Genomic DNA, 27613 nt, shown 5'->3' with positions numbered 1-27613 from the left:
ATTCTTGGACTCCGACGTCACCGAAGAGGATGCTCTGGCTTCAGCTGCCCACACCTGAGATGGCAATGCTGCACAAGACATTTTCAAGGTAAGTATTTCTTCTAAAAGGTAAGTGAACCCGGGGACAGTTCAGAGGCTATCATTGCTGAAATGCACTAGCCCTGACTGTCCGGGGGTATTTTTATCTGAAAAAAAACTTTGAGGCCGGAACTCCGCTTTAATACCCACGGAAGTACTGTTTCTATCACTTTGCGCTTTACCGACTGGAGTCTTTTATTTTTTATCAGATTTATTGGAGATTTGTCTCCGTATAAGTGGACTTAGATACATCAATTGCTGTTGTAATGTGTATTTCCATATGATTGCGCTGCACTTTTTATTTAAATCTTAAGTGGGGTACACACTAGTTGAAAATCTGCCGAAAATTCCCATCCGAGGTAAAATCGTACGATTTTCGGCATGTGTGTACACAACTTTCAGCAGCCGATGCTGACATTTTCAACGAAAAAAAATGGAGGCACAAACACCAAAATTTTTATCGTCCGTCCCCAGACGACCAATTTTCGTTTAATGTGTATGCAGTACATCCGCGAAAAATCGGATACGAAAGACCGCGCATGATCTGAAGTTGCTGATGACCCGGAAGTAAAGGAACAAATGTCCCAAAAAAAATAAATAAATCGGATGAGAAATTTTGTGAACATTATGCACTGCAGGGCCGATCCTGGAGGGGTGCACCGGGTGAACCACACCCAGGCGCCGCGGCAGAGTCCTCCCCTCCTCCAGCGGCAGTGGCGTACTAGGCGCCACTTACTGGGGGGGTGTCAGGCCGGTGTCCTTCCCGCATCTCAGTGTGAAGGCAGCTCCTTCAGTCCACGCTGCTCGGGTTTAAGGGCACTGGGCGGGGGCTGAAGAGCACTGGGGGGCCAGCAAAAGCAGTTGTATAGGAGGGGGAATGGGACAGCTGAATATGGAGGAATTGATCTTTCCCTATTCTTCCTGCTGCCACTGAATGCCTGATTCTCCTCCTCTCCCTCCTGCAGGCATTCAGTGACTGCAGTAAGAATAGGGAAAGATCAATTCCTCCATATGCAGCTGCCCCATCCCCCTCCTATACAACTGCTTTTGCTGCCCCCCCCCCCAGTGCTCTCCAGCCCCTGCCCAGTGCCCTTAACCCCCCCCCCCCTTCAGTGCTCTTAACCCCCCACCCCAGTGCTCTTAACCCCCTCCTCAGTGCTCTTAACCCCCCACCCCAGTGCTCTTAACCCCCCTCAGTGCTTTTAACCCCCCACCCCAGTGCTCTTAGCCCCCCCAGTGTTCATTAGCCCCCCGAGGCTCCTCAGCTCCCCACAGTGCTTTTCATCTTCCCCCCTATGCTCTCCACCCCCCTGTGCTCCCCGGCTTCCCTCCTCAGTGATTTCCAGTTCCCCCCCCAGTGCTCTCCAGTTCCCCCCTCCCCCCGTGCTCTCCATCCCCCTGGTTTTCCCTGCCTGCAACCCCCCTCAGTGCTCCACCCCCTGCGCCTTGCAACCCCCCTGCAATGCTTTCCAAACACCCCGCTTAATTATCTCCAGTCCCCTCCCCATTCTCCCTGCCCTTCAGCTCCTCCAGTGCTCTCTGCTTCCCCTGTGCTCTCCGGCCCCCCTAGTGCTCTTCTATCTTCTATCATGTCTGCAGTCTCTGACCATCTCTTGTATCATGTCCTCAGTCTCTGACCATCTCTTGTATCATGTCCTCAGTCTCTGACCATCTCCTGTATCAGGCCTGTAGTCTCTGACTATCTCTTGTATCACGTCTGCAGTCTCTGACCATCTCTTGTATCATGGCTGCAGTCTCCGACTATCTCCTGTACCATGTCCTCATGTCTCCATTCTCTTACTCAAACTTAAACACATTTCTAATAATATTAGCTACCTGTTCATACCAAAGGTAGGACTGTGCAGGGGAGGGAGAGAGTGCAAAAGGGGGAACTGTGATTAGAAAGACGGGGGTGGGGGGAAGACTGCAAGGGGCACTGTGATGGGGGGCTGTGAAATGTGTGCAATAGATATTGTTGAAAACATAAATTTTTGTGGGTGTTTTTACATTTTAAAGTTGGGGGGGGGGGTTGGTGCCAGATTTAGGATCCGCCCGGGTGCCAAATGCTCTAGGTACGCCACTGCATAGCGGGCATCTCCCACTGTGACACGGAGCTTGAGTGTGAAAAGCCGGGGGGCCACTGTAACAAAATCCTGCCCCCTTGACCGGCTCCTGTGATAGGTGGCACACTGATCCAATGCCGGGAAATTAAATCAGTATGACGTGTATGATAGGAGCCGGTCTAGGAGGCGGGACCTTGTTACAGTGGCTGCCCGGGAAATTCAAAAGCTCTGTGACACAGCGGGAGATCACAGCTCTGTAATCTAGGCACCGGTAAGCTACATTTGGTGGGCACTGATAAATTGAATTTAGTGGGCACTGGTAGGCTGCATTTGGTGGGGCACTCATAAGCTGCATTTGGTGGGCACTCGTAAGCTGAATTTGGTTGGCTGCATTTGGTGGGGACTGGTAAGATGCACTTGGTGGGCACTGGTAAGCTGCATTTGGTGGGCACTGGTAGGCTGCATTTGGTGGGCTGTGGTAGGCTGCATTTGGTGGGCACTGGTAGGCTGCATTTGGTGGACACTGGTAAGCTGCATTTGGTGGGCACTCTAGTAGAAAATCTGCCGAAAATTCCTGTCCGAGGTAAAATCGTACGATTTTCGGCTAGTGTGTACACAACTTTCAGCAGCGATGCCGACATTTTCAACGAAAAAAAACGAAGGGACAAACACCAAAATTTTTATCGTCCGTCCCCAGACGACCGATTTCGTTTAATGTGTATGCAGTACGTCTGTGAAAAATCGGATATGAAAGACCGCACATGATCTGAAGTTGCTGACGACCTGGAAGTCGACCCGGAAGTCTAGGAACAAATGTCCCAAATAAAAAAAAAAATCGGACAAGAAATTTTGTGAACATTTATGCACTGTCAACTAAAAATGGTTATGGCGCTGAGCATGAGAGAGAAAAAGCGGAGGATATTTAGTCCGATTTCCATCAAGTGTGTACGGGCCTTTAAAGAGGTTGTAAACTCGTTTACCTTTTTTTTTTTTTTTTACAACCTGAAAGACAAACACATAATGAGCTAGTATGCATCGCATACTAGCTCATTATGAAATACCTTACAATGAGCTCCCGCCGTGCCGCTCACTCACCTGTATGACGGGCGACATGTCCAGTCGCCCGTCTTCCGGGATCGCGGCATCCGGCCATCTGATTGGCCGGAGCCGCGGTGACGTCACTCCCGCGCACGCGCGCGGGAGCCGACGGTCACGGCACGGGACTCTGAAGAAACGGCACGAGCGGCCGTTCCTTCAGAGCGCATGCGCCAGTGACGTCACTGGCTGCATGTAAGGTAAATATCTCCTAAACGGTACATGTTTAGGAGATATTTACAGTACCTATAGGTAAGTCTTATCATAGGCTTACCTATAGGTACAAGTGTCAGAGGAGGGTTTACTTCCTCTTTAATCTAAGGACCGATAGGCTACAATACTATCAATTTTTCTTCTTGTGTTTAGATAAAATTCAAAGTAGTGACAAGAACAAACAGAATCTTGTATTCCAAGTGAAAGAAAAGTTCACTTTGCGGGGAATAAATGATATACACGTTGTTTATTTAAGAATATTTTCAATGTCTTTTTATTTCTTTATTTTGAAATTGCAGTCTCTTTTGTACGTCCCCTCCTGTGTTCATTTTCATTAACCGTAGTTAGGTTTTGTTTGCGTTGCACTATGGGAGGCTTCAGCATGTGAATACAGACGTGACGTCATTAGGAGGCGACTTTCCCCGAGCAGCATGAGACGGAGTGTCTGTTTTGTTATGCAGTGTGGTTTGTACACTTCCTGGTTTCTGTATAGATGAATGGCATGTTGGAGCTTTCGGTGCCGGTGTGATAATCCTTAGAGGGAGAGCTCGGCTCCTCCGGCCCCGCACACTGTAATAAGGCCCCGGAAGGGGGTCGCCATGGACGTGGCCTATATCTGTGAGTGGGACAGGAAGCCCCGGAGCAGTCATTGCCCCTCCAGTCCGCCGGTGTGCGCCTGGTCCTGCCGTAACCTGATTGCCTTCACGTCAGACCAGAGGAGCGAGGATGAGAAAGGTACTCTTCTGTCTCCATATCACCTGTCATCTTCCTAAAATTTCAAACATTCACAATGAAGTGCTTTATTCAGATTGCTGTTCATGTGCTGCATATCACTTAGTGGTGTGGCAGAATGGAACAAAAGTCATTATTATATCCTACTGGACGCTATGGCAACAAGGAGGTTTTCACTAATTCATCTGTCAGGGCTAGCCCTGTATTCAGTAGTAGAGATGGACTCTGGTGTATTCAGATCCTAGTACCAAACCCACCTGGGCGAGCACTTACCTGTACTGGGACAATCATGAACTGCCAAGGCATTCCCTGATCCTGCAGCAGCATGTATACTGATAAGAAGTGATGGGCTCAGGCGTGTTCCCACGTGCCCGATCTCACAAGGAAGCCGACACTGCACACCGCTAATCACAAGCAGCTAGACATTTCCTGATCTGCGCAGCTGCGAGTCCGGAAACGTCTCAGTGCCTATGATTAGCGGTGTGCAGTGTCGGCCTCCTGCTGGGAACTCGAGCATGCCCAAGCCCATCTCTACTGATAAGGTGGGAATGCCTGAGCTGCAGATGACTGGTCCAGTAGGCTGACCGCTTCCTATTGGGCTCAGACTAGAATCTGAACACAGCTGAGATTATCACTATCAAAGCGGATCTTGGCACCCCCCACTTACTGGGTGATCCATTGTGTACTTTTCAAATGCTCACCCACCCACAGTTGTCCCACTGAGCCCTTCTTGTCTTCTGTCACCACTCAGTCCAGCGCTGCCATGTTGCTTGTGACGTCATCGAGGGTTCAGCCAGCTTGCCTCCTGATGACGCGGCAATAGGCATGCCCCCCCTCCTCCTACCTGAATGTGACGTGCATATCCCAGGAGGCACAGTGAACACTGTGCAAGTAATTCCACTAGGTGAGTGATGTTTGTATGTGGGGCGGGGGGGGGGAGGTAGCTGTATATTTTTCACAAAAAAAAAATCAGTTTTATTCATGTAGCACAGGGGTAGATTAAAAGGAAGTCTATTCAGAGGGCGAGGATTCACTTGAAATGGTGAAATAAAGGGGTAGAAGACACTTAGCAAATTAACCCGAATGAGGACTGCTAAGGGACTAAGGGCATTTTCATGCTAACCACACAGAACACTGTCCCCTTACCTTGTAAGTCTCCGTTCACACCTTTTCATAAATCTTGCTGAGACAGAAACTTCCTCTAAGCTGAGACAGATCTCCCCCCACCGGTTGCAGTGAAGGGAACTGGCATCAGTGCACCATTGAAAGATGTAAGAGCATTATCAAGGAGAAGAAAAGGTGTCGCTTACCAACCCAATGCATTAGTATGTAGATGAATGTGGCCTCATTCATTCATCCATTCAGGCCACATTCAGCTACATACTAATACACTAGATTGGCGAGCAGCGTCTTTTCTTTTCTTTGATAATTCGTGTTTTGTAATGCACAAAATCGTGCCTAATTGCACGCATTGATGAAATGTGGTAAAACCATGTGTCGCTTTTGCAGTGCCATTCATTGGTAATGCCATGCCAAAAGCAGCAAGCAGACGCATGTTCTGCTACACATAACAAATGTGGCAAAACACGACGCGCGTAGCTGTAATGCATAGAAATACAAGGTGTAACAGAGAGCCCCAGAGCGATGCAGAAAATTGCAGATGTTGCATTTTTCTGCATCTGCCACCTGTGTTCTGGTGTAAGCAAGGCACATAAGATAACTTGGTGCTTGTTTGGGAGGCATTTTTGCTAGTGCAGAAAATCCCAGATCTTCACAAAAGTTTGAATAAGTTCGAAGGACAGAGTCAAGGTACAAAATACTTGGTGGTTAGAGTAAGGTCCAGTTTTGATGAATTGCACAAAATTCATAAAAATTCACCAAAAAAAATCTGCGTCCAAGAGTCCCGACTCCCAAGTACATCTATCTGTACAAATCAGAGTGACTGCATGCTGAAAATCACACCTCCAAATGCTTACTTGCATACAGTGACAGATGAACAGCTCTGGAGATAAACATGCAGTTTACATCTGTCCCTGTACACATGTAAATGCTTGGATTTGCAGATACCAGCATGCAGCCACAGCTTATCAAATAGCTGAGATTTCACAGCGGAAATGTGTTCTGAATGCTTTTCATGGTATATGGCACTGCACCTGCATGAATGAAAGATTTGGGTGCTAACAGATCTTGAGACTGTGCATTTTCATTCATAATCTGCTTAAAAAAAAAGATGGTCTCTGCCCACCCCCTTCCAAAATATACCAGTCTGACACACCAAGACCAGTACACACCAGGTATACAGGCTTGTCTGCAATACTGGTTCTTTTGGGGGGAGCACATGGGGGGAACACATGGGGTGACATCTAAAATTGCTTGCCTCCTAGTGGACATGTAACTGCCAACTGTCAGTGTAGCAGTAATAAGTTTGGTATTTAATAGGGTTAAAGTACAACTAAAGGCAAAACTCTTTTTATTTTTTGATGTAGTGGAGAGGGATTATTTTTTTTTTTATTATTATTATACAGGATTTATATAGCGCCAACAGTTTGCGCAGCGCTTTACAGTGTGGGGGAAGACAATACAGTCACAGTACAATTCAATACAGGAGGAATCAGAGGGCCCTGCTCGTTAGAGCTTACAATCTAGAAGGGAGGGTCAAGTGAAACAAAAGGCAGTACCCGAGGGGGGTGGGCAGATGGATAAAATGGAGGTAGAGTTGTTAGGTGTGGGTAGGATAGGCTTCTCTGAAGAAGAGGGAGTTTTCAGAGATTGCCTAAAAGCTAATAAAGTAGGAGATAATCGGACAGATTAAGGGTAAGGAGTTCAATAGGATTGTAGAGGCTCTGGTAAAGTCCTGGAGGCGAGCATGGGAGGAGGTGACGAGGGAGCTAGAGAGCAGGAGGTTTTGAGAGGAACGAAGAGAGCGATTAGGTTGGCATTTTGAGACTAGGCTAGTGATGTAGTTGGGGCTAAGCTGTGGATGGCTTTGTAAAATGTTGTTGGTATTTTAAATTTGATTCGTTGGGTGAGCGGAAGCCAGTGGAGGGCTTGACAGAGAGGAGCAGCGGACACTGAGCGATTGGTAAAGTGGATTAGTCTGGGGGCAGAATTCATGGTGGATTGAAGGGGGGATCGCCTGTGTAGAGGTATGCCAATGAGAAGGGAATTGCAGTAGTCGAGGCGCGAGATGACCAGGGAGTGAATTAGGAGCTTTGTTGTGTCTTTGGTTAGAGAGGGGCGTATTTTGGGGATGTTGCGGAGGTTAAGGCAGCAAGATTTGGACAGCGATTGGATGTGGGCCTTGAAGGAGAGTTCAGAGTCCAGGACAACACCTAGGACCTTGGCATGCAGGGATGGGCTGATAGAAATTCCATCGATATTGATAGAGAGATCAGGGAAAGGGGCACGTGGTGGAGGAAAAATTATTAGCTCAGTTTTGGAGGGATCGAGTTTGAGGAAGTGGTGTGACATCCAGACCTATATATCAGATAGTAAATTAGTGATATGTGTGCAGACTGAGGGAGAGAGCTGAGGGGTAGATAAATAGATTTGGGTATCATCAGCGTAGAGATGGTATTGGAAGCTGACACAGCGAGGAGGTGTAGATTGAAAATAGGAGGGGGGTCCAAGAACAGAGCCTTGGGGGACCCCAACAGAGAAGGGAAGAGGAGAGGAGGAAGTGGAATTGTTAGTAACGCTAAAGGTGCGGTTGGATAAGTAGGAAGATAACCAGTGAAGAGTACAGTCACGGAGACCAAAGGATTAGAGCACTTGTAAGTTTTTTTCATTGCTGTCTGTGCCCCCATTAGAGAGATTTACCCTCTGTATTTGTTCTGTTTATCGCTATCATTGGAAGTGAAAGTAAAAAACAATAGCAAATTTTGGGTTGTCCCCAGAAAAGTAAAAAAGGGGAAATTTTCCAATGGGGACATTAGTTCTGGTGACCTGGGGATCTCCAAGGAATTCTCTTAATTTGCAGGAATTTCCTCTCACTTCTGGTTTGGTTATGAGATAGGAAGTGAAGGGAAATCTCCCTAATAGGACACAGATGGCACAAAAAAAAAAAAAAAAATCTGACAGGGGTTATAACTAGTGTTGAGCGAACACAGACTGTATTATTCGGGTCCGTAACGGATAATTGGATTTTTGTTACCTGGACACGGACCCGAAAACTTTACTGTATGTTCGGGTTTAAAATCCGTGTTCGGTAATTTTATTTCCTGTTTTGTATGTAATGGCGCGGTTTTAATGGCGCGGTTTTAATGGCGGGCTTTCAACAGCCTATCAACAAGCGTTTAACTGGTGTGCCATAGAAGCCATCACAGCCATGCCTACTAATGGCATGGCTGTGATTGGCCAGCTGAAGCATGTGACCCAGGTCTTTATAAGCTAGAGACAGCGCGCTGTGCGTCAGTCTGCTCTAGTGTAGGGAGAGAGCACACACAAAGGTGTTGGCTGCTGCTGATTAGGCACAGACAGGGAAAAAAAACATGGTGCCGAAAAGAATGCAGGGACAGGTCGGAGTGTAGGCAGGGAAAGATATTTGAGCATTTTAGGGACAGGCTGGAGAGAATAGGCAGGGACAGATAGGAGACACAGGACAGAACAATCGTCCGTTAGCGATCTACATCGATTTTGCTGTGTGGGGGGTGGTGCAGTGAACAATCTTTTTGCCCTCACTTGAGCCCACTGAGGAGGAGGAGGGAGAAAAAAATATTTTTATCAGTCTGTTGTGTGCAGCGTTCAGCTATATTTTACTACACAGTGCTGTTCTAATCTATTTAAAAAATTACAAATTTAAAGGGGAATTTTTTTTTTTTCCCCCTTCATAGCCTGCTGCTGACTGTGACATAAGACACTGCTGTGTTCACATGTGCTATTGAAAAAATCACCAATTTTATATACTTTTTTTCTCTTCCGCTATTCAATATACACCCTTTTGGGGTGAAAAAAATTAAATTGCGGCATAGTCTGTATCGGTACGTGTGAGATACACCTTTTTTATATACCTTTTTCTATTCCGCTGTTCAATATACACCCTTTTGGGGTAAAAAAAATTAAATTGCGGCATAGTCTGTATCGGTACGTTTGAGATACACCTTTCAAATTTGTTTGGCACATCTTCCACCGCCGAGGATTGCAGGGCGCTTCAGTTTGCCTCCTGTTCCGAACTCCTCCTACTCCTCTTCCTCATCCTCATCCTGCCTTTAGGGTACAAAAAATTGTAATTGGAGCCTAGTCTGTGTTTGTACGTGTGAGATACACCGTTTTTATATACTTTTTTTCTATTCCGCTATTCAATATACACCCTTTTGGGGTGAAAAAAATTAAATTGCGGCATAGTCTGTATCGGTACGTGTGAGATACACCTTTTTAAATTTGTTTGGTGCATCTTCCACCGCCGAGGATTGCAGGGCGCTTCAGTTTGCCTCCTGTTCCGAACTCCTCCTACTCCTCTTCCTCATTCTCCCTTTAGGGTACAAAAAATTGTAATCGGGGCCTAGTCTGTGTTTGCACGTGTGAGATACACCGTTTTATATACCTTTTTTCTATTCCGCTATTCAATATACACCCTTTTGGGGTGAAAAAAATTAAATTGCGGCATACTTTGCATATTTGACTGTGAGATACACCCGTGCGATACTGTTGTTGTTTTGTTCCGCTATTCAATAAACACCTTTCTAGGGCAAGATCATAAATTACAGAAATATGAGAACGTCGAATAGGGGCTGTGGCCTGGGTCGTGATGCTGCTGGTAGAGCTCCTGTTGCAAGGAGAGGACATGGTCGATCTGTGCCAGCTACACGCACAAGTGAAACACCTTCCTCAAGTGTGAGTAGGCGACAGAACCTGCAGCAGTATTTGGTAGGGCATCATGCGCTTCTACAAGTGTTGAGGCAAGAACAAGTAGAGGCGATAGTAGATTGGGTTGCTGACAGTGCCTCAAGTTCCTTCACATTGTCTCCCACCCAGTCTACTGCAGAAAGGTCAGAGTTGGCACCTGCAGCCGATGTCCAACCGTCTTTCACCTCACCCCCTTGCAAATTAGGCAAGCAGTCTGAGCCCCAAGTCATGCAGCAGTCTCTTCTTCTTTTTGATGACTCTGTCGGCAGGGTTTCCCAGGGCCATCCACCCTAGCCCTGCCCCAGAAGTGGAAGAGATTGAGTGCAGCGATGCCCAACCACTTATTCCTCAAGATGAGTACATGGACCATCGCAGCACGTCTCCGATGACGAAACGCAGGTGCCAACTGCTGCGGCACTCAGAATTGTGGAGACCGATAAGGAGGGCAGGGGTGAAGACTGGGTGGAAGATGATGTGTAGGACGATGAGGTCCTCGACCCCACATGGAATGAAGGTCATGCAGGTGACCTGAGTAGTTTGGAGGAAGAGGCGGTGGTCGCACAGAGCCACCAGCACAGCAGAAGAGGGAGCAGGGTGCAGAAGCGGAACGGCCGTGCCCTAGACACTACGCCTGCTACTGCCCAACGCAGCAAGGGGCTGAGCGCACCAAAGCCAGCTCAAAGAAGTTCTCTAGCGTGGAAGTTCTTCAGACAATGTGCTGATGACAGGACACGAGTGGTTTGCACCCTGTGCAATCAGAGCCTGAAGCGAGGCATAAACCTTCTCAACCTGAGCACAACCTGCATGATCAGGCATCTAAGTGCAAACCACGAGCTGCAGTGGAGTAGACACCTTCAAAACCAAGAAAGGTCTCTGGCTCCTCCTGCTTCCTCTTCTGCTACAGTCTCGGCTAGGGATGCACCGAAATGAAATTCTTGGCCGAAGCCGAATAATAATGAAATGCTTGGCCGAAGGCCGAATACCGAACGCGGTGTTTCGCATTTTTTCCATTTATTTTGCCGCGAACAGGGGGGTGGGGCGTGGACCTAGTGTGAAGGAGCCGCAGTCAGGAGCAGGGGGCGGGACGCGCGCGTGACGTCACACCCCCTACTCGCGGCTGGACAGGACATCGGCGGCGTGTGAGAAGGGAGCCGCAAGCCGCAATGAGGAAGGTGAGCGGTCAGGGCGGAAGCTGACATTGTTCGGCTCAAAATTATTCGGCCTTTTGACTTATTCGGCCGAACACCGAAAGTGCTATTTTCTCTATTTTCGGCCGAATAATGTTCGGCCGCCGAATATTCGGTGCATCCCTAGTCTCGGCCTCTTCATCCACCTCTGTAGTGATACCGGCACCTGCCACCCTGCAAACAGAGGATCTGTCAGCAACACCACCACCTGGGTCACCAACCATCTCCACAATGTCCCGTGGAAGCGTTCAGCTTTTCATCTCCCAAACACTTGAGAGGAAGAGGAAGTACCCCCCTACCCACCCGCGATCCCTGGCCCTGAATGCCAGCATTTCAAAGTTCTTGGCATTTGAAATGCTGTCATTCCCTCTGGTGGAGACGCACAGTTTTAAAAGCCTTATGTCGGTGGCTGTCCCACAGTACGTCGTGCCCAGCCGCCACTACTTTTCCAGGCAAGCCATCCCTTCCCTGCACAACCAAGTGGGGGAAAAAAATCAGGTGTGCACTGCGCAACGCCATCTGTGGCAAGGTCCACCTAACTACCGATACGTGGACCAGTAAGCACGGTCAGGGGCGTTGTATCTCCCTAACGGCACACTGGGTAAATGCAGTGGCGGCTGGGCCTGAGGCGCATAGCAATTTGGCGCATGTCCTTCCACCACCGAGAATTGCAGAGCGCTTCAGTTTGCCTCCTGTTCCTAACTCCTCCTACTCCGCTTCCTCATCCTCTACCGCCTCCTCATCCGGTCAGCGTAATACCTTCACCACCAACTTCAGCACAGCCAGGGGTAAACGACAGCAGGCAGTTTTAAAACTTGCCGGTTTGGGGGAAAAACCACACACCGCGCAGGAGTTGTGGAGGAGCATGGAACAGCAGACCGATGAGTGGTTGCTGCCAGCGAGCCTCAAGCCCGGCCTGGTGGTGTGCGATAACGGGCGAAATCTCATAGCAGCTCTGGGCCTAGCCGGTTTGACGCGCATCCCTTGCCTGGCGCATGTACTGAATTTGGTGGTGCAGAGGTTCCTTTAAAAATTACCCCGATATGTCAGAGCTGCTGCAGAAAGTGCGGGCCGTCTGTGCGCACTTTCGGCGTTCTCACCCTGCTGCTGCTCGCCTGTCAGCGCTGCAGCGTAACTTCGGCCTTCCCGCTCACCGCCTCATATGTGACGTGCCCACAAGGTGGAACTCCACCTTGCACATGCTGGAAAGACTGTGCGAGCAGCAGCAGGCCATAGTGGAGTTTCAGCTGCAGCATGCATGGCGTGAGTCGCTCTGTGGAACAGCACCACTTCACCACCAATAACTGGGCCTCCATGCGAGACCTGTGTGCCTTGTTGCGCTGTTTTGAGTACTCCGCCAACATGGCCAGTGCCGATGACGCCGTTGTCAGCTTAACTATCCCACTTTTATGCCTCCTTGAAAAAACTATTCGGGCGATGATGGTGGAGGAGGAGGAAGAAGAAGAGGGATCATTTCCAAGGCTTTCAGGGCAGTCATTCACAAGTGGCTCCAAGGGTGGGTTCCTGCACCCACAAACGCCAGGTACACAATTGTCCAGCAGGGGCACAGTTCTGGAGGATGAGGAGGAGGAGATGGAACCATGTTCACAGCAGGGTGGCACCCAGGCCAGCTCATGGCCATCACTGGTGTGTGGCTGGGGGGATACAGAGGACACAGATGATACACCTCCCACAGAGGACAGCCTTTCGTTGCCTCTGGGCAGCCTGGCACACATGAGCGATTACATGCTGCAGTGTCTCCACAACGACCGCCGAGTTGCCCACATTCTAACTTGTGCTGATTACTGGGTGGCCACGCTGCTGGATCCCCGTTACAAGGACGACGTACTGTCCTTAATTCACTCACTGGAGCGCGATCGCAAGATGCGCAAGTACAAGCGCACGCTGGTAGACGCGATGCTGCTGGCATTCCCACCTGACAGTGGGGCCACAGTGGAAGCACAAGGCCAAGGCGGAGGAGGAGGAACAGGTCGCCAACCCAACCAGGGCACCGCCAGCACCACAAGGCAGGGTTAGCATGGCCGAAATGTGGAAAAGCTTTGTCAGCACGCCACAACAAACAGCAGCACCAGCAGCTCATATGGAACATCTTAGCAGGAGGCAGCGTTTCACCAACATGGTGGAGCAGTATGTGTGCACACGCCTACATGTAGTGAATGACGGGTCTGCCCCCTTCAACTTCTGGGTCTCCAAATTGGGCACATGGCCTGAGCTTGCCCTTTACGCCTTGGAGGTGCTGGCGTGCCCTGCAGCCAGTGTATTATCTGAACGTGTATTTAGCACGGCTGGGGGCGTTATCACAGACAAGCGCAGCCGCCTGTCCAGAGACAATGTGGACAAGCTCACATTCATTAAAATGAACCAGGCATGGATCCCACAGGACTTTTCCGTACCTTGTGCAGAATAGAGATGGATACCGACCTTACCCAGCCATTGTTCTATTTTTGATCTTTCTCACTCTTTTGGGGTGTACCCTAATTTAAAATGAATAAAAAAAAAAGCAGTGTTGGCTACCTCGTCCCTCTCCACCGCCGCTTCCACCTACACCGCCTCATCCACCTCAACCTCCCTCCTACTCCATATGGGCCTCGTCCTTCACAGATGAAGAAAATTGTTTTATTTTTCAGTTTTTTTTGTTTTAAGTTATTTCCCTATCCACATTTATTTGCAGAGCACTTGCCATGCTCTTAACTACATTTTGCTGCTATTTGCAGCACTCTAGCCCTTTCCATTGGTTTTTTAGAGCCATTTTAGTGCCTGAAGGTTCCGGTCCCCTTTGACTTCAATGGGGTTCGGTGTACGGGTAATGTTCGGAAAAAGTCCGGGTCACGGACCCGGAGTTTTTTTTTCAAGTTCGGCCGAACCCGCCGAACACGGACATCCAGGTGTCCGCTCAACTTTAGTTATAACCCTTCCTTTCTCTGTCCAAAATGGAAGAAAAATGTTTTGCCTTTAGTTCTACTTTTAAAGAATATTCACAGAGAGGAATCCTACTTTAGCCATTTAAAAAAGAAATTGGGAAGAGATAACATTTCTATCAGGTTTTTATTTCTGTCAGTGACCCTCAGTCTCGGTTCATGCTGGTGCAATGTGGAAAATGCACAAGATTCGCTGCGTTTTTTTCCTGCATCACACTCTAAGCAATCGCACAGCGTCCATGCGATCTGCTGCGGGTGTCAATATTATCTTAATGACACCCCGAAACAGAACGCAGTGCGATTGCCAGAATCACATCACATGGGTGTGAACACCCATGCGATGTGATTCAGGTGAGGAGGAAAAAACAGGTTTTGCACCATTTTGGTGCGAATGCAATGCGATTTCAGCCATACAAACTGTATGACTGAAATCGCTCCGCAGAAACATTGCATGTTATGTGCACGGGAATGCGGTGCAAATCTCATGCGATGTCTGCAATCACACCAGTGTGAACCTAGCCTCGCTGGGGACATCTTCCCTCACTTGTCCCTGTGTTGTGTTTTTTTTTTTAACCTTTATTGCTTTCAATGGAAGTGCAAGCTATCTAGTTCAAAAGAATCCATAGCTGTAGGACAGCTGACTTTGTTTTTTGTTTTTCTTTAAATAAAGATCTTACACATATGATCCACATCCTGGACACAGAGCATCCTTGGGATGTCTATTCTATTAACTCTGGACACCAAGAAGTCATCACAAGCTTGGAGTGGGACCAGTCTGGTAAGCACTGTAGATAATATTGTTATGATACACACACATACTGTATATAGTGGATGAAGAGATGTTTTTAAAGACCTCTGCAAAAAAAAAACATCTTGAAATTAGATCGGTACTGTTCTATTTTTTCTTTTTTTAGGATCTCGTCTACTCTCAGCTGATGCCGATGGCAGGATTAAGTGTTGGGGCATGACAGATCACTTGGCAAATAGCTGGCAGTGTATAGTAAGCAGTGAGGTAGATGGAGACCCAATTGTGGCACTTTCTTGGCTTCACAATGGGGTGAAGCTGGCACTGCATGTGGAAAAGGTAAATAGTAACACATTTCTTACCTGCATACATTCTTTTCTAATCATTTTTGTCTGTATGGGTCAATATCTTTGCATCTGCAGTAGTTCCTGCTTACTTTTATCCATTCTGTTTCTTATAGTCTGGTGTCTCCAGTTTTGGGGAGAAATTCTCTCGAGTGAAGTTTTCTCCGTCTCTTACTTTATTTGGAGGAAAGCCAATGGAAGGATGGATTGCTGTCACCATCAGTGGACTTGTGACTGTGTCTTTGTTAAAGCCCAATGGACAAGTGCTGACGGCTACAGAAAGCTTGTGTCGCCTGCGATGTCGGGTTGCATTGGCTGACATTGCTTTTACTGGTGGAGGAAACATTGTTGTAGCCACCTGTGATGGAAGCAGCACATCCCCTGTACAATTCTACAAAGTCTGTGTGTCTGTTGTCAGTGAAAAGTGCAAAATTGACACTGAGATCTTGCCTTCACTCTTCATGCGCTGCACTACAGATCCGGCACGAAAAGACAAGTTTCCTGCTGTTACTCATCTCAAATTTCTTGCCAGAGACATGTCCGAGCAGGTAAATGGAAAAGTTATTTTGTTCCTGATTCCCCGAGGAATGATTAGCTGAACTGAATTTATTCTCTCTTGAGAAGAGGAGGTAAAGGGGGGATATGATCAACATGTATAAATACATAAGTGGTCCATATAGTGAACTTGGTGTAGAATTATTCACTTTAACCACTTTGCCACCGCCCTATTGTAGCTTTAATACTACAGCGCAGCCGCTGTGCGCAGGATCGGGTGTATATATACACGTGATCTCGCACTTCTGGGTCGCAGGCGGTGATTGTGCACAGCAGGAGCTGATCAGTGGGTACCACGGACTCAATGTCAGCTGGCACCCTCTGATTCTTCCATACAGTTTTTTTTTTTTTTAATACATGTACTTGGGTCTTTTTTTAAACCAGATTTAACTATGTAAGAGATTTCTTAACTGTGGTGCCTTTTGCGCAGAATTTCCATGACCGTGCTTAACAGCTCTGACATGACAGAAGTGTTACATAAAGGATCGTTTTTTGGATAGTGTAGGAAACAGGTTAAACCATTAATATATTGTTATTTTTGTTTGTGTCTTGTTGGGCACATTCCCCTTCGTGTTCTGTCCTGGAGATGCAACACAAAATCTCTACAAGTGGAGAGTAATTCCTCCTTAAACCTTTTGGACAGGTGTTAGAGAAACGCATGTCCCCATTGTAAGATTTACTCTTTTCTCTTGTTCTGGTGACAATGCTGATGTTTACCGTTCCCGTCTCTGAGTCACCAGGACAAACAGTGATGGTGCTTCTCACTGGCAGGAACATGGACAGCAAAGAAACCTGACAGGGGTCTAATTCTTCACTACTCTATCCTATATAAGTTTGGAAAAAATGGCTATACAGAGGTATGTAGGATTTCAAGCTAATAGTTCTTGTCAGTGCAGGCCCAGCTACGTGAGCTGGTGATGGCAGTAAAAGGTCTTCAAATATATATCTCTTTTAAGTAGGTAAAAAAAAAAGATATTGTCTAATAACAAGTGTATATTACCTTGACGGGAATTAACACATTTCTTATCTTCTATTAATTAGGTTCTTCTATGTGCCTCTAATCAGTGTTCCAGTGTTGCAGAGTGCTGGTCATTGCGCAAGGAAGGACTCCCTCTCAATAACATCTTCCAGCAACTTTCTCCTGGAGGTAAAGTAAGATTATTACATCCTCTACATTGGACTACTCTTCTACAGGTTCGGCCTTTGCCTTTGTCATATAGCATATCCCTCACTGTAATTTCTCAAACTATAGAACAAAGGTCAAATGGTAGCTACAATGGAGGGGGGGCAAAGTGGCACTTTAACGGTGCAAAATGATGGAGAAAAATCGGAATTCTCAAAAATTGTACATTTTATTACACATAGGAGGTGAGGACAAGACAGTACATCAATATAAAATCAAGAAAATGCACTCGAAAATATCAACTCTACATGTTTCGCCATCTTCATAATAGCTTCTTCAGGAGTTTTCATAGACATTTCTCGAGAGTGAACATTTCTAGGTAACAAAAGGAAAGAACATAAAAGACATAGCATGTGTATATACATAGGGCTTATCTCAATGGTCCTAAAGTTGAGTGCCCAATTGATTTACATATTAGAAAGACAATGATACCAATAAAGGTACCTTAAGATGACCTGAACCCTTTCTTATGCCGAAGGTGGAGGCAATAAAGGTGACGCCACTCAAGCGAGCACAGAGGGGGAGGGGAACCGAGACATCCAACCTCTTAAAGTTGACCCATAGAGAGGGTGACAGCCAAGCTAGGAATGATGGGTAGAAATAATGAGACCAGAGCATGGAAATACACTTCAACCCAAGATTGCTATATCTCCAGATGTATAGGACTAAATATCAGGTTGAAAAGTTGCTAAAATATTCACCTGATTATAATGAATGTGCAGTTGATTCACTAGGTACCCCAATGTAAAAAAGCAGGGAGGGAAAACAAAGTTTCCTTAGTATCCCCAAATGGGAGGTATCCCTTAAAGAGAAAAATGGAGTCTATTAATGACAATGACAAACGCAATGCGGGTCTGTCAAGTTTTGAGGGTATGCATACTTACCCAAAATTGGCAAAAATGGAGCACATGGATTATCATGCAGTATTCAAAAGTTCACCGCCATTGTAATTGAACAAATTTTCCAATAGTACGCTCAAAATGAAAGAGACTGCACGGGAGGAGAAAGAAGAGAGAGGCATGGAAGGACATAGTCAGCATCTAATATACAAAAGATGTAAGGAGAGAAGCAGGGTTTAGAAGATTTCATTTACCGCAAATGGTCTCGAAGCTCATATGTCGTTCCCCGGTGGTCTAGTGTAATACTGACTGTATTGCGCCGGCATTTATACACCCTCTCCACTCCCTCGGCGTCTGACGTCACCGAGGGAGTGAGAGCGAGGTACGCCCAGTGGTCCAATGGAGACCGAAGAGGAAGTGCGTCATCAAGACGCGACCGCATCGCATTGTTCCGCCGGAACCGGAAGGTCGGGGATGGCAACATCCGGTCCGGACATAATGTATGCAGAGGAGGTAGCAGATCGCCAGAGACAATCTGAAATGGATCCAAATGAAACTGACAGCATTATTAAAGGCCGGATTTCAAAGATATATCCTTTTTTCCAGGGATAACCTGGAGTCTCTTTTATCTTGTATACTCCTTTGGAGAAGATTTATTGATGACATTTTTATGATTTGGACAGGTTCTCTAAGCATGCTGTTGAGATTTTTTGAGGTGTTGAAAGTCAATGACTTCAATCTCAAATTTACCTACACTTATAGCCAAAGGTCTTTGGACTTTTTGGATATTACCATTTATGTAGATGAAGATGGCATTTTGGGTTCCACCCTCTTCCGTAAAACCACTGCAGGTAACACTATACTGAGGGCAGACAGTTCCCATCCTCAGCCTTTGGTATCCAGTATACCATATAGCCAGTATTTAAGATTACGGCGTAATTGTACGAAATCTGAAGATTTCGAGAGAGAAGCCAAAAACTTACAGAGGAGACTTTTATGTAGAGGCTATAGTAGGGCCTGTTTGAAAAAATCTTATCATAGAGCGAAAAAATGGAACAGGACTGACTTGATTTTTGGCAAAAAGACAAAGAATAAAACCAATACTGATGGGGTACGTCTAATTACACGATATTCTGGCCAACATGACCAGGTACGGTCAATTCTTAAAAAATTTTGGTACCTCTTAGAGGCAGATGAAAAGGTATCTAAATTTATTGATGCCCGCCCCCAGATAACTTTTAAAAGGTCTCGCTCCTTAAGGGACCAATTGGTTCATAGTCACTATGCTCCTTCAAATAAATGTAAAAAAACACTTACAGGCACATATTCCTGCAGAAAATGCAATTTCTGCAGATATCTGCCTAATTTAAGTTAAATTATTCTTCCCAATGGAAAATTGTATAGACCAAATTTCTATGCAAACTGTCAAACAGTAGGAATTGTCTATATAATGTATTGCAGTTGTAAAGCCTTCTACATAGGCAAAACAAAAAGGCCTTTTTTTAATCGAATTCGTGACCATGTCAAACTTGTCAAGAACAAAAAGTTCGAAAATGTCCCATTAGCCGACATATGGGTTTATACCATGGCTTTGATGATAGGATGATGACCTTCTTTGCCATGGAACACATCCCACTCAATGAAAGAGGTGGAAGTGTAGATAGAAATTTATTGCAACGTGAAACCAAGTGGATATTTAATTTATCGGCTATTCAGTATCCTGGTATAAATGAATCCATTCGTTTCAAACCCTTTCTTGGCTAGGTAATGTCAATTGTATTTATTGCTGATTCAGTACAGGATTTCTGATGCTGGCCAGCATTTTGGATTTTGAACCCCTGTTACAAAGTCCCCTTTTTCTAGGTGCCTATATTGGCACATGACATATATTTCGGTAAAATTGCCTTACAACAATTATATGTTTATTTTTTCAGATGTAGTTTATCTACCTTTCAAAGAACAAGAACATTTTGTGATTTGCCCATTGGATATTTTTTCCTGACCCCTGCCGTCATGTGGATGCGACTGTGGGTGGCAGACCCTAGGGTGAGCACATTGGGGGACCCTTTGGATCCGAGCCCATTTCCAGCCTCTGTCTTTGTTGCCCATATGGGCACCCGCGGTGCCCTACACTTATTTTCCAGGAAAATTGGTCCAACCTGGTCAGTAGCAGCACCGCTTTCAAACTCCCAGGTGTCCTTCAATGGAGTTTCATAAAACCTCTTCTTTCTAATTTTCATTTCCATCACAATACTGACTGATTTACTAATTGGGTTAATCTTCTTCTTTATGACCTTTTGTGTCTTTAGATTTTCCCCATTATACAGGCATTGTGGATATATCTTTTGAAATCCGGCCTTTAATAATGCTGTCAGTTTCATTTGGATCCATTTCAGATTGTCTCTGGCGATCTGCTACCTCCTCTGCATACATTATGTCCGGACCGGATGTTGCCATCCCCGACCTTCCGGTTCCGGCGGAACAATGCGATGCGGTCGCGTCTTGATGACGCACTTCCTCTTCGGTCTCCATTGGACCACTGGGCGTACCTCGCTCTCACTCCCTCGGTGACGTCAGACGCCGAGGGAGTGGAGAGGGTGTATAAATGCCGGCGCAATACGGTCAGTATTACACTAGACCACCGGGGAACGACATATGAGCTTCGAGACCATTTGCGGTAAATGAAATCTTCTAAACCCTGCTTCTCTCCTTACATCTTTTGTATATTAGATGCTGACTATGTCCTTCCATGCCTCTCTCTTCTTTCTCCTCCCGTGCAGTCTCTTTCATTTTGAGCGTACTATTGGAAAATTTGTTCAATTACAATGGCGGTGAACTTTTGAATACTGCATGATAATCCATGTGCCCCATTTTTGCCAATTTTGGGTAAGTATGCATACCCTCAAAACTTGACAGACCCGCATTGCGTTTGTCATTGTCATTAATAAACTCCATTTTTCTCTTTAAGGGATACCTCCCATTTGGGGATACTAAGGAAACTTTGTTTTCCCTCCCTGCTTTTTTACATTGGGGTACCTAGTGAATCAACTGCACATTCATTATAATCAGGTGAATATTTTAGCAACTTTTCAACCTGATATTTAGTCCTATACAACTGGAGATATAGCAATCTTGGGTTGAAGTGTATTTCCATGCTCTGGTCTCATTATTTCTACCTATCATTCCTAGCTTGGCTGTCACCCTCTCTATGGGTCAACTTTAAGAGGTTGGATGTCTCGGTTCCCCTCCCCCTCTGTGCTCGCTTGAGTGGCGTCACCTTTATTGCCTCCACCTTTGGCATAAGAAAGGGTTCAGGTCATCTTAAGGTACTTTTATTGGTATCATTGTCTTTCTAATATGTAAATCAATTGGGCACTCAACTTTAGGACCATTGAGATAAGCCCTATGTATATACACATGCTATGTCTTTTATGTTCTTTCCTTTTGTTACCTAGAAATGTTCACTCTCGAGAAATGTCTATGAAAACTCCTGAAGAAGCTATTATGAAGATGGCGAAACCTGTAGAGTTGATATTTTCGAGTGCATTTTCTTGATTTTATCATTTTATATTGATGTACTGTCTTGTCCTCACCTCCTATGTGTAATAAAATGTACAATTTTTGAGAATTCCGATTTTTCTCCATCATTTTGCACCGTTAAAGTCCCACTTTGCCCCCCCTCCATTGTAGCTACTTTAAACAAAGGGATGTGGTGCTTTCTACTTCATCTCTAGCAATATTTCTTTAAAATAAAGGTCAAATGGTTTTTCTTGGGTGCTTAGTAGGTTTCTCTTGGACCCCAGTAGTCTGTTTTTCCTGCCTGGGTGATGGAATATATTTATTAGACTCAACTTTTCTAATTGAAGGGTTTGGTTTAACACTTTCTTTGCTATCCCTTCCCTTTTTTTTTTTTTTTTTTGTAACTTTTATAGTGGTTAATGTTAAGAGCAATATCCATGTGCTGGCAAAATTTTTTCTTTTTTATAGGGATCACAAATTACTCTATAATGCCAGTCAGATGTAACATATCCCCAGTTTCTAAGTATCTCTCTTGCCCTTGGTCTCTAACCACTCCCGTCACATGCCTATAATCTCTGACCATTTGCCTTTAGCTTGTCTACAATCCCTGACCATCTACTGTATTCTTTCTGCAATCTCTAATAGTTTTCTGTAACATTTCGTGAACTAAATATTGTGGTCCTTTGATAATGTCTGGGGCCACATTTGAGACCCCTTTTATCTTGTAATTGACCACTGCTCCAACCCATTTCTTTATCAGGTTGGTACATTTTTTTAAATTTTGTACTGATGGCGTCCAGTTAACCAAATTCACTTTGGCAAAGTGGCCTCATTTATCAAAGTGCTTGTTATTTGGAACTGTCTGTATTGCCATGCAATCAGTGTTTAGATCAGACTTTCTCATTCTTTTTACCCAAATGAAACCCTAAAATATTTAGGTCTTAAGGAATCCTTACTAAAACCAACCAAGTAAAAAGAATGCAGCACTACAGTGGTGGTCAGAATGCCACCCTTACAGAACATTAAAAAAAAATAATTGGGTCAGGTTGCTGGTTTGGCCAGGTAGTTTTGGCTCTGTGGAACCCTGGGGTTATTTCAGAGGTTTCAAAGGTTTTACTTGGGGATTGACTTATTTCCCACCAGATAGTGACTGCATAGTTTTGGGGCCAACACCACATGAAAGAGCTAGCAATATTGCACTAATGATCTTTTAGCTGTCTTCAAGGGTGAAATGCTAACCAGAACTATAAGGAGGGCATTCTTTCTAAAGACCCCAAATGTAAATGACATTCTTCCCACCGGCCAGCAATGGTGGATTCTCCCTACTGACTCTCATAAAAATGTTTCCTCTTTCTTTATTAGGGTGACAACAGTGTTTGTTATTATTATTATTGCTAGACAGCATGGTGTGTCAAAGAATGGGTCTTCTGGCAGGTTTGACAGGTAAAAAATCTGTTACAGGAGAGAGTAGGAGAAACGATAAGGCCTCATTCACATTGGCACTGTCAGACCTGTGTTTTATATGCGTTCATAGGACATTTCTAAGTGCATATAAATGCATGTATTTTTTTCAATGGTACCATTCACACTGAGTGTTTACCTGCAAATGAGGTGCAGTTAGTTTAGCTTTATTCAGAAAGAATAGAACTCTGTAGAAATAGAAATAGAAATCTGATTTGAAATTTAATACAGCTAAACCTACTCTAAACAGGAACATCTAAGGCTGGTCATACATTATACAATTTTCTTTATCAATTTCCTTTAGGTTTACCTTCAACTATGTAGTGCAAGAGTGTGCCTAATTCCATACAGATTGAACATGTTTAGGTTTGACCCTTGTATTATATGATTTTGGTAAATCTAAAGGAAAATTGTACAAGAAAATTTGTATAATGTATTGCCAGCCTAAATTAAGAAAAAAGTGATGCTGAGGAGCTCTGGGGTTGGTGTATATGCACCTGTTTGACTCTGCTAGGAGTATCATTGTAAGCTAATGGTCAAGTGCTCATGTGGATGGCTTAGTGCTTTCTAACAGTTTGTGGAATACATCTGCTATATGTTGTATAAATTAATTGCTAATTGAATCCTTCTTTTTTTTTTTTTTTTTTTTTTTTTTTTAACAGTGAGTGATAAGCAGCCAATGATACTGAAGTGGCGTATATTGTCAGCCACTAATGAACTGGAGCGTGTGTCTGCTGTAGCTTTACCCAAACTGCCAATTTCCCTCACCAATACGGACATCAAAGTGGCAAATGAGACTAAATTTTATCCTGGGCTAGGTATGATACATTTATTACTCTGTATCTTTGTTACCAGATCAGGCTAGTGGAAGTTTATGGCAAAAATGTAAAGGATAAGTTCACTTTTTGGAAAAAAAATTAAATAAATGCACATTTTTTGCAGGTAAAAAAAATGTGCATTTATTTTATTTTTTGAGCCTGTAAAGCATTGCACCAGTGATCAGCAGATCGCTGGTGCCATGCAGGTCTCACGCAGATCTGCCAGTGTATCTGCTTGTCTGTACGTCTCACAATCTGACAGGAAGCCTGAATGAACTACCATGGTGCTCCACAGCGCCATGGTAGTTCATTGAAAAATACAAACCAACAGCTGCAAAGGCTGCTGGACCTTGTAGTTTTCCATGTAGTTTGGCCCCGTCAGCAAGTGACGTTGCCGGCCAGGCGGAGCCCCCTTCGGCTATGTTATAACAGCGGTGAAGTGGGTTGAGAAGAAAGGAAGAGCCCCGCAAGTTGTCACAGCGGGGATCAGGGAGGTGCGGGGGCTGGGCCATTCTTAACATGTTACACCCTAAATATGGGTGTAATGTAAAGAAATGTGAACCTATCCTTTAACCACTTTACGACCGCGTGCGGTAATACTACTGCGGCACGATACCGTCCAGCCACGTAGTATTACGTCATGCGCGATCGCGGGTCCAGAGCGCGCTCCCGCGCGCCGCGGGTCCCTATACCGATCGCATTCGGTAGGGAACCGATCAATCCCCAGATACTGACCAATGATTTTTGGTCAGTGTCTGCTGATCGGTCCCCACCAATGACAATCTGTCCCCTGTCTGTGTAATGTAAACACAGACAGGGGAAGTGATGTCACTGTCCTTCCTGGAGTCCTTTCGGTTCCAGGAGAGAGACAGAGACACAGTAAAAACGTGAGTTCCACCAACACTACACTGACACACCTCACATAGGCACATTTAACCCCTTCATCACCTCTGATCACCCCCTGATCACCCCCAAACCCCTCACAGTGAACACTATATACAGTGGTATACAGATATTTTACTGATCACTGTATAAGTGTCACTTGTGAGCATGGTTTGCGCCTGCGTTAGGCCCAAATAGGGTTAGGGTACCCGCCACCTATCCCCTAATAAAGTTTTAACCCCTTGATCACCCACAGTTAACCCCTTCACTACCTATTACTCTGTTCACTAAATACAGTATATAGGTAAATACTGATCACTGTATTTAGTGTCACTAGTGACCCTAATTTGCGCTTGCGCTAAGCCCATATAGGGTTAGGGCACCCGCCACCTATCCCCTAAAAAACTTTTAACCCCTTGATCTTCCCCAGTTAACCCCTTCACTCCATATAAAACAGTGCACTAATATATACAGTATATCAGATAACTACTAATCACTGTATTTAGTGTCACTTGTGACCCTAATTTGCGCTTGCGCTAAGCCCAAATAGGTTTAGGCCACCCGCCATCTATCCCTTATAAAGGTTTAACCCCTTGATCTTCCCCAGTTAACCCCTTCACTCTCTATAACACAGTGCACTAATATATACAGTAAATCAGATAACTACTGATCACTGTATTTAGTGTCACTTGTGACCCTAATTTGCGCTTGCGCTAGGCCCGAATAGGTTTAGGCCACCCGCCATCTATCCTCTATAAAGGTTTAACCCCTTGATCTCCCCCAGTTTAACCCCTTCACTTCCCTGTCACAGTGTTCACTATATACAGTGATTACCGATCACTGTGTTAGCGTCACGGGTGACACAACTTAGGCTAGCTAGTTAGTGTCAGGGTCCCACTACACCACCGTTACTTAGCGTCAGTTAGAGTCAAATACACTAACACACACACACCACCGTTACTAGTATAGTGTTTGAACAGATCAATATCTGATCTGATCAGAACTATACTAGCGTCCTCATAATTTAGTGTTCCCCAAACGCAGTGTTTGCACAATCAGCACTGATTCCTGCTAGCACCTGCGTTTAGCCCCCCTGCCCAGCCCACCTTACCCAGGCAAGTGTAGTAATCAATAGATTACTGACACTTCCAAAAAACACATCACACAAAACCGCTGCGTTAGCAGAGTCAGGCCTGATCTCTGTTAGCACTAGCAGTTTTTCTTTGTAGCGACCAAATAGTCCTCGACAACCAGGTGCTTTTATTACCTAGTAGTCGCACTACTGTACCGGTAAATTTAGTTACTAAAATGACAAAACGTTGGTACAGTGGTGAAGAGGTCTACGAAATGCTGACCGCGGCACGTGAGAGCGATGGGGAAGCCTCACTGTCAGAATCAGGGTCAGTATATGAACCAGATGACAGCAGCAGCTCCCTGACAGATAGCTCCGACAGAGGGGTCCCTGCTAGGGTCAGGCGTACCCGACCCCATTCTGGAGTTGTTGACTTGCAAGAACTGGAGGTTTCTCGTATGCAGCAGAGTGCCAGTACTAGTGCCGCTCACACTTCACGTGAACTGGCAAGCACGAGCGGCCTAGTACACCCTGGACCTTCAACCAGCACTGCAGTATCACCTGGTGACGTGGCGAGTCACCTGAGTGCAGTTGAAGCTGGTGCGGTGGCTAGCACGAGTAGTGGCCCGCAGCCACCGCATATCCGAAGACAGGCCCGTAGAGCCCATAGTGTCCTCCCTGAAGCGCTGGCATTTCCTAATTGGCAGCCCACAGATTCCACAGCGCCAGTACTTCCCCCCATTCACCGCCCAACCCGGAATCCAAGTGGAAACAGCTGGTTTTAATCCCATAAACTTTTTTGAGCTGTTTTTCACTGAAGATCTTTTCAGATCTATTGTGGACCAATCAAATTTGTACGCTCAACAATTCATCGCCGCCAACCCAAATTCACCCCTTGCCAGACCATTTGCCTGGAATCCTATTACGATTCAGGAGTTTAAAACCTATCTGGGCCTTTCCTTCAACACGGGCATTACAAGAAAGAATGAATTGCGGTTATATTGGTCCACTGACCCAATTCATCAAATGCACGTGTTCTCTGCTGCTATGTCCAGGGCTCGATACGAACAAATATTTCGGTTCATGCATTTTAACGACAATGAACTCTGTCGTCCTCGGGGAGACCCTGAATATGGTCGGCTCCACAAAATTCGGCCCCTCGTAGACCACTTCAATCAGCGGTTCGCAGCCTTGTTTACCCCCCAACAAAATGTCTGCGTTGACGAGTCCCTGATTAAGTTTACTGGTCGCCTTGCTATCAAACAGTACCTCCCCAGCAAGCGTGCCAGATACGGGGTCAAGTTGTATAAGCTCTGTGACAGGGCCACAGGCTATACAGTTAATTTCCGTGTCTACGAGGGAAAAGACAGCACTGTGGAGCCCCCCGATTGCCCAGGCTACATAGGGAGCAGCGGCAAGATAGTTTGGGACTTGGTGTCACCCTTATTCGGAAAGGGGTACCACTTGTACGTGGACAATTTCTATTCAAGCGTGCCACTTTTTAGACACCTCTATCAATTGCAAATTGGCGCTTGTGGCACCGTGCGATCTAATCGCCGGGGCTTCCCCCAACGGCTAGTGAATGCCCCACTGAGCTCGGGGGAGAGAGCCTGCTTGAGGTGCGATGAATTGCTTGCAGTGAAGTGGAGGGACAAATGAAACGTTTACGTGCTGTCCTCCATTCACCCAGACACGGCAGTCCAAATTACTACGGTCACCGGTGTTGTTGAGAAACCCCTCTGTGTCCACGACTATAACCGTAAAATGGGAGGGGTGGACTTCAACGACCAGATGATGGGACCGTACTTAATTGCCCGTAAGGCCAGACGCTGGTACAAAAAAGTGTCTGTATACCTATTTCAATTGGCTGTTTACAACGCTTTTGTCTTATACAAAGCGTCTGCTGGAACATTATCCTTCTTTCAATTCCAAGAAGAGATAATCAGAGCCCTCCTGTATCCAGCTGGTGCTCCTGCCCAACTTCCCCAACCAGATGCAGTGAGCCGGCTGCATGAGAGGCATTTTCCGCAATTCCTCCCGAGTA

At 45.7% G+C, this 27613-nt stretch overlaps 1 protein-coding gene across 1 annotated transcript in view; it reads left to right on the top strand.

Moving 5' to 3' along the window:
• The first annotated feature begins 3867 nt into the window (after positions 1–3867).
• Positions 3868–27613, top strand: part of MED16 (mediator complex subunit 16) — a 59919-nt gene continuing 36173 nt past the window's right edge. The window contains exons 1-6 of the mRNA XM_082247981.1: positions 3868–4184; positions 14822–14929; positions 15066–15235; positions 15357–15788; positions 16837–16942; positions 23460–23615. Of these exons, the coding sequence (XP_082104107.1) occupies positions 4049–4184; positions 14822–14929; positions 15066–15235; positions 15357–15788; positions 16837–16942; positions 23460–23615 (1108 nt within the window). The 5' untranslated portion in view covers positions 3868–4048. The remainder of the gene's footprint in view (positions 4185–14821; positions 14930–15065; positions 15236–15356; positions 15789–16836; positions 16943–23459; positions 23616–27613) is intronic.

Source organism: Pelophylax lessonae (assembly GCF_965119305.1).
Source record: "Pelophylax lessonae genome assembly, chromosome: 1".
In the NCBI taxonomy this organism is placed as follows: domain Eukaryota; kingdom Metazoa; phylum Chordata; class Amphibia; order Anura; family Ranidae; genus Pelophylax; species Pelophylax lessonae.
This window is presented reverse-complemented; position numbering and strand designations above follow the sequence as displayed.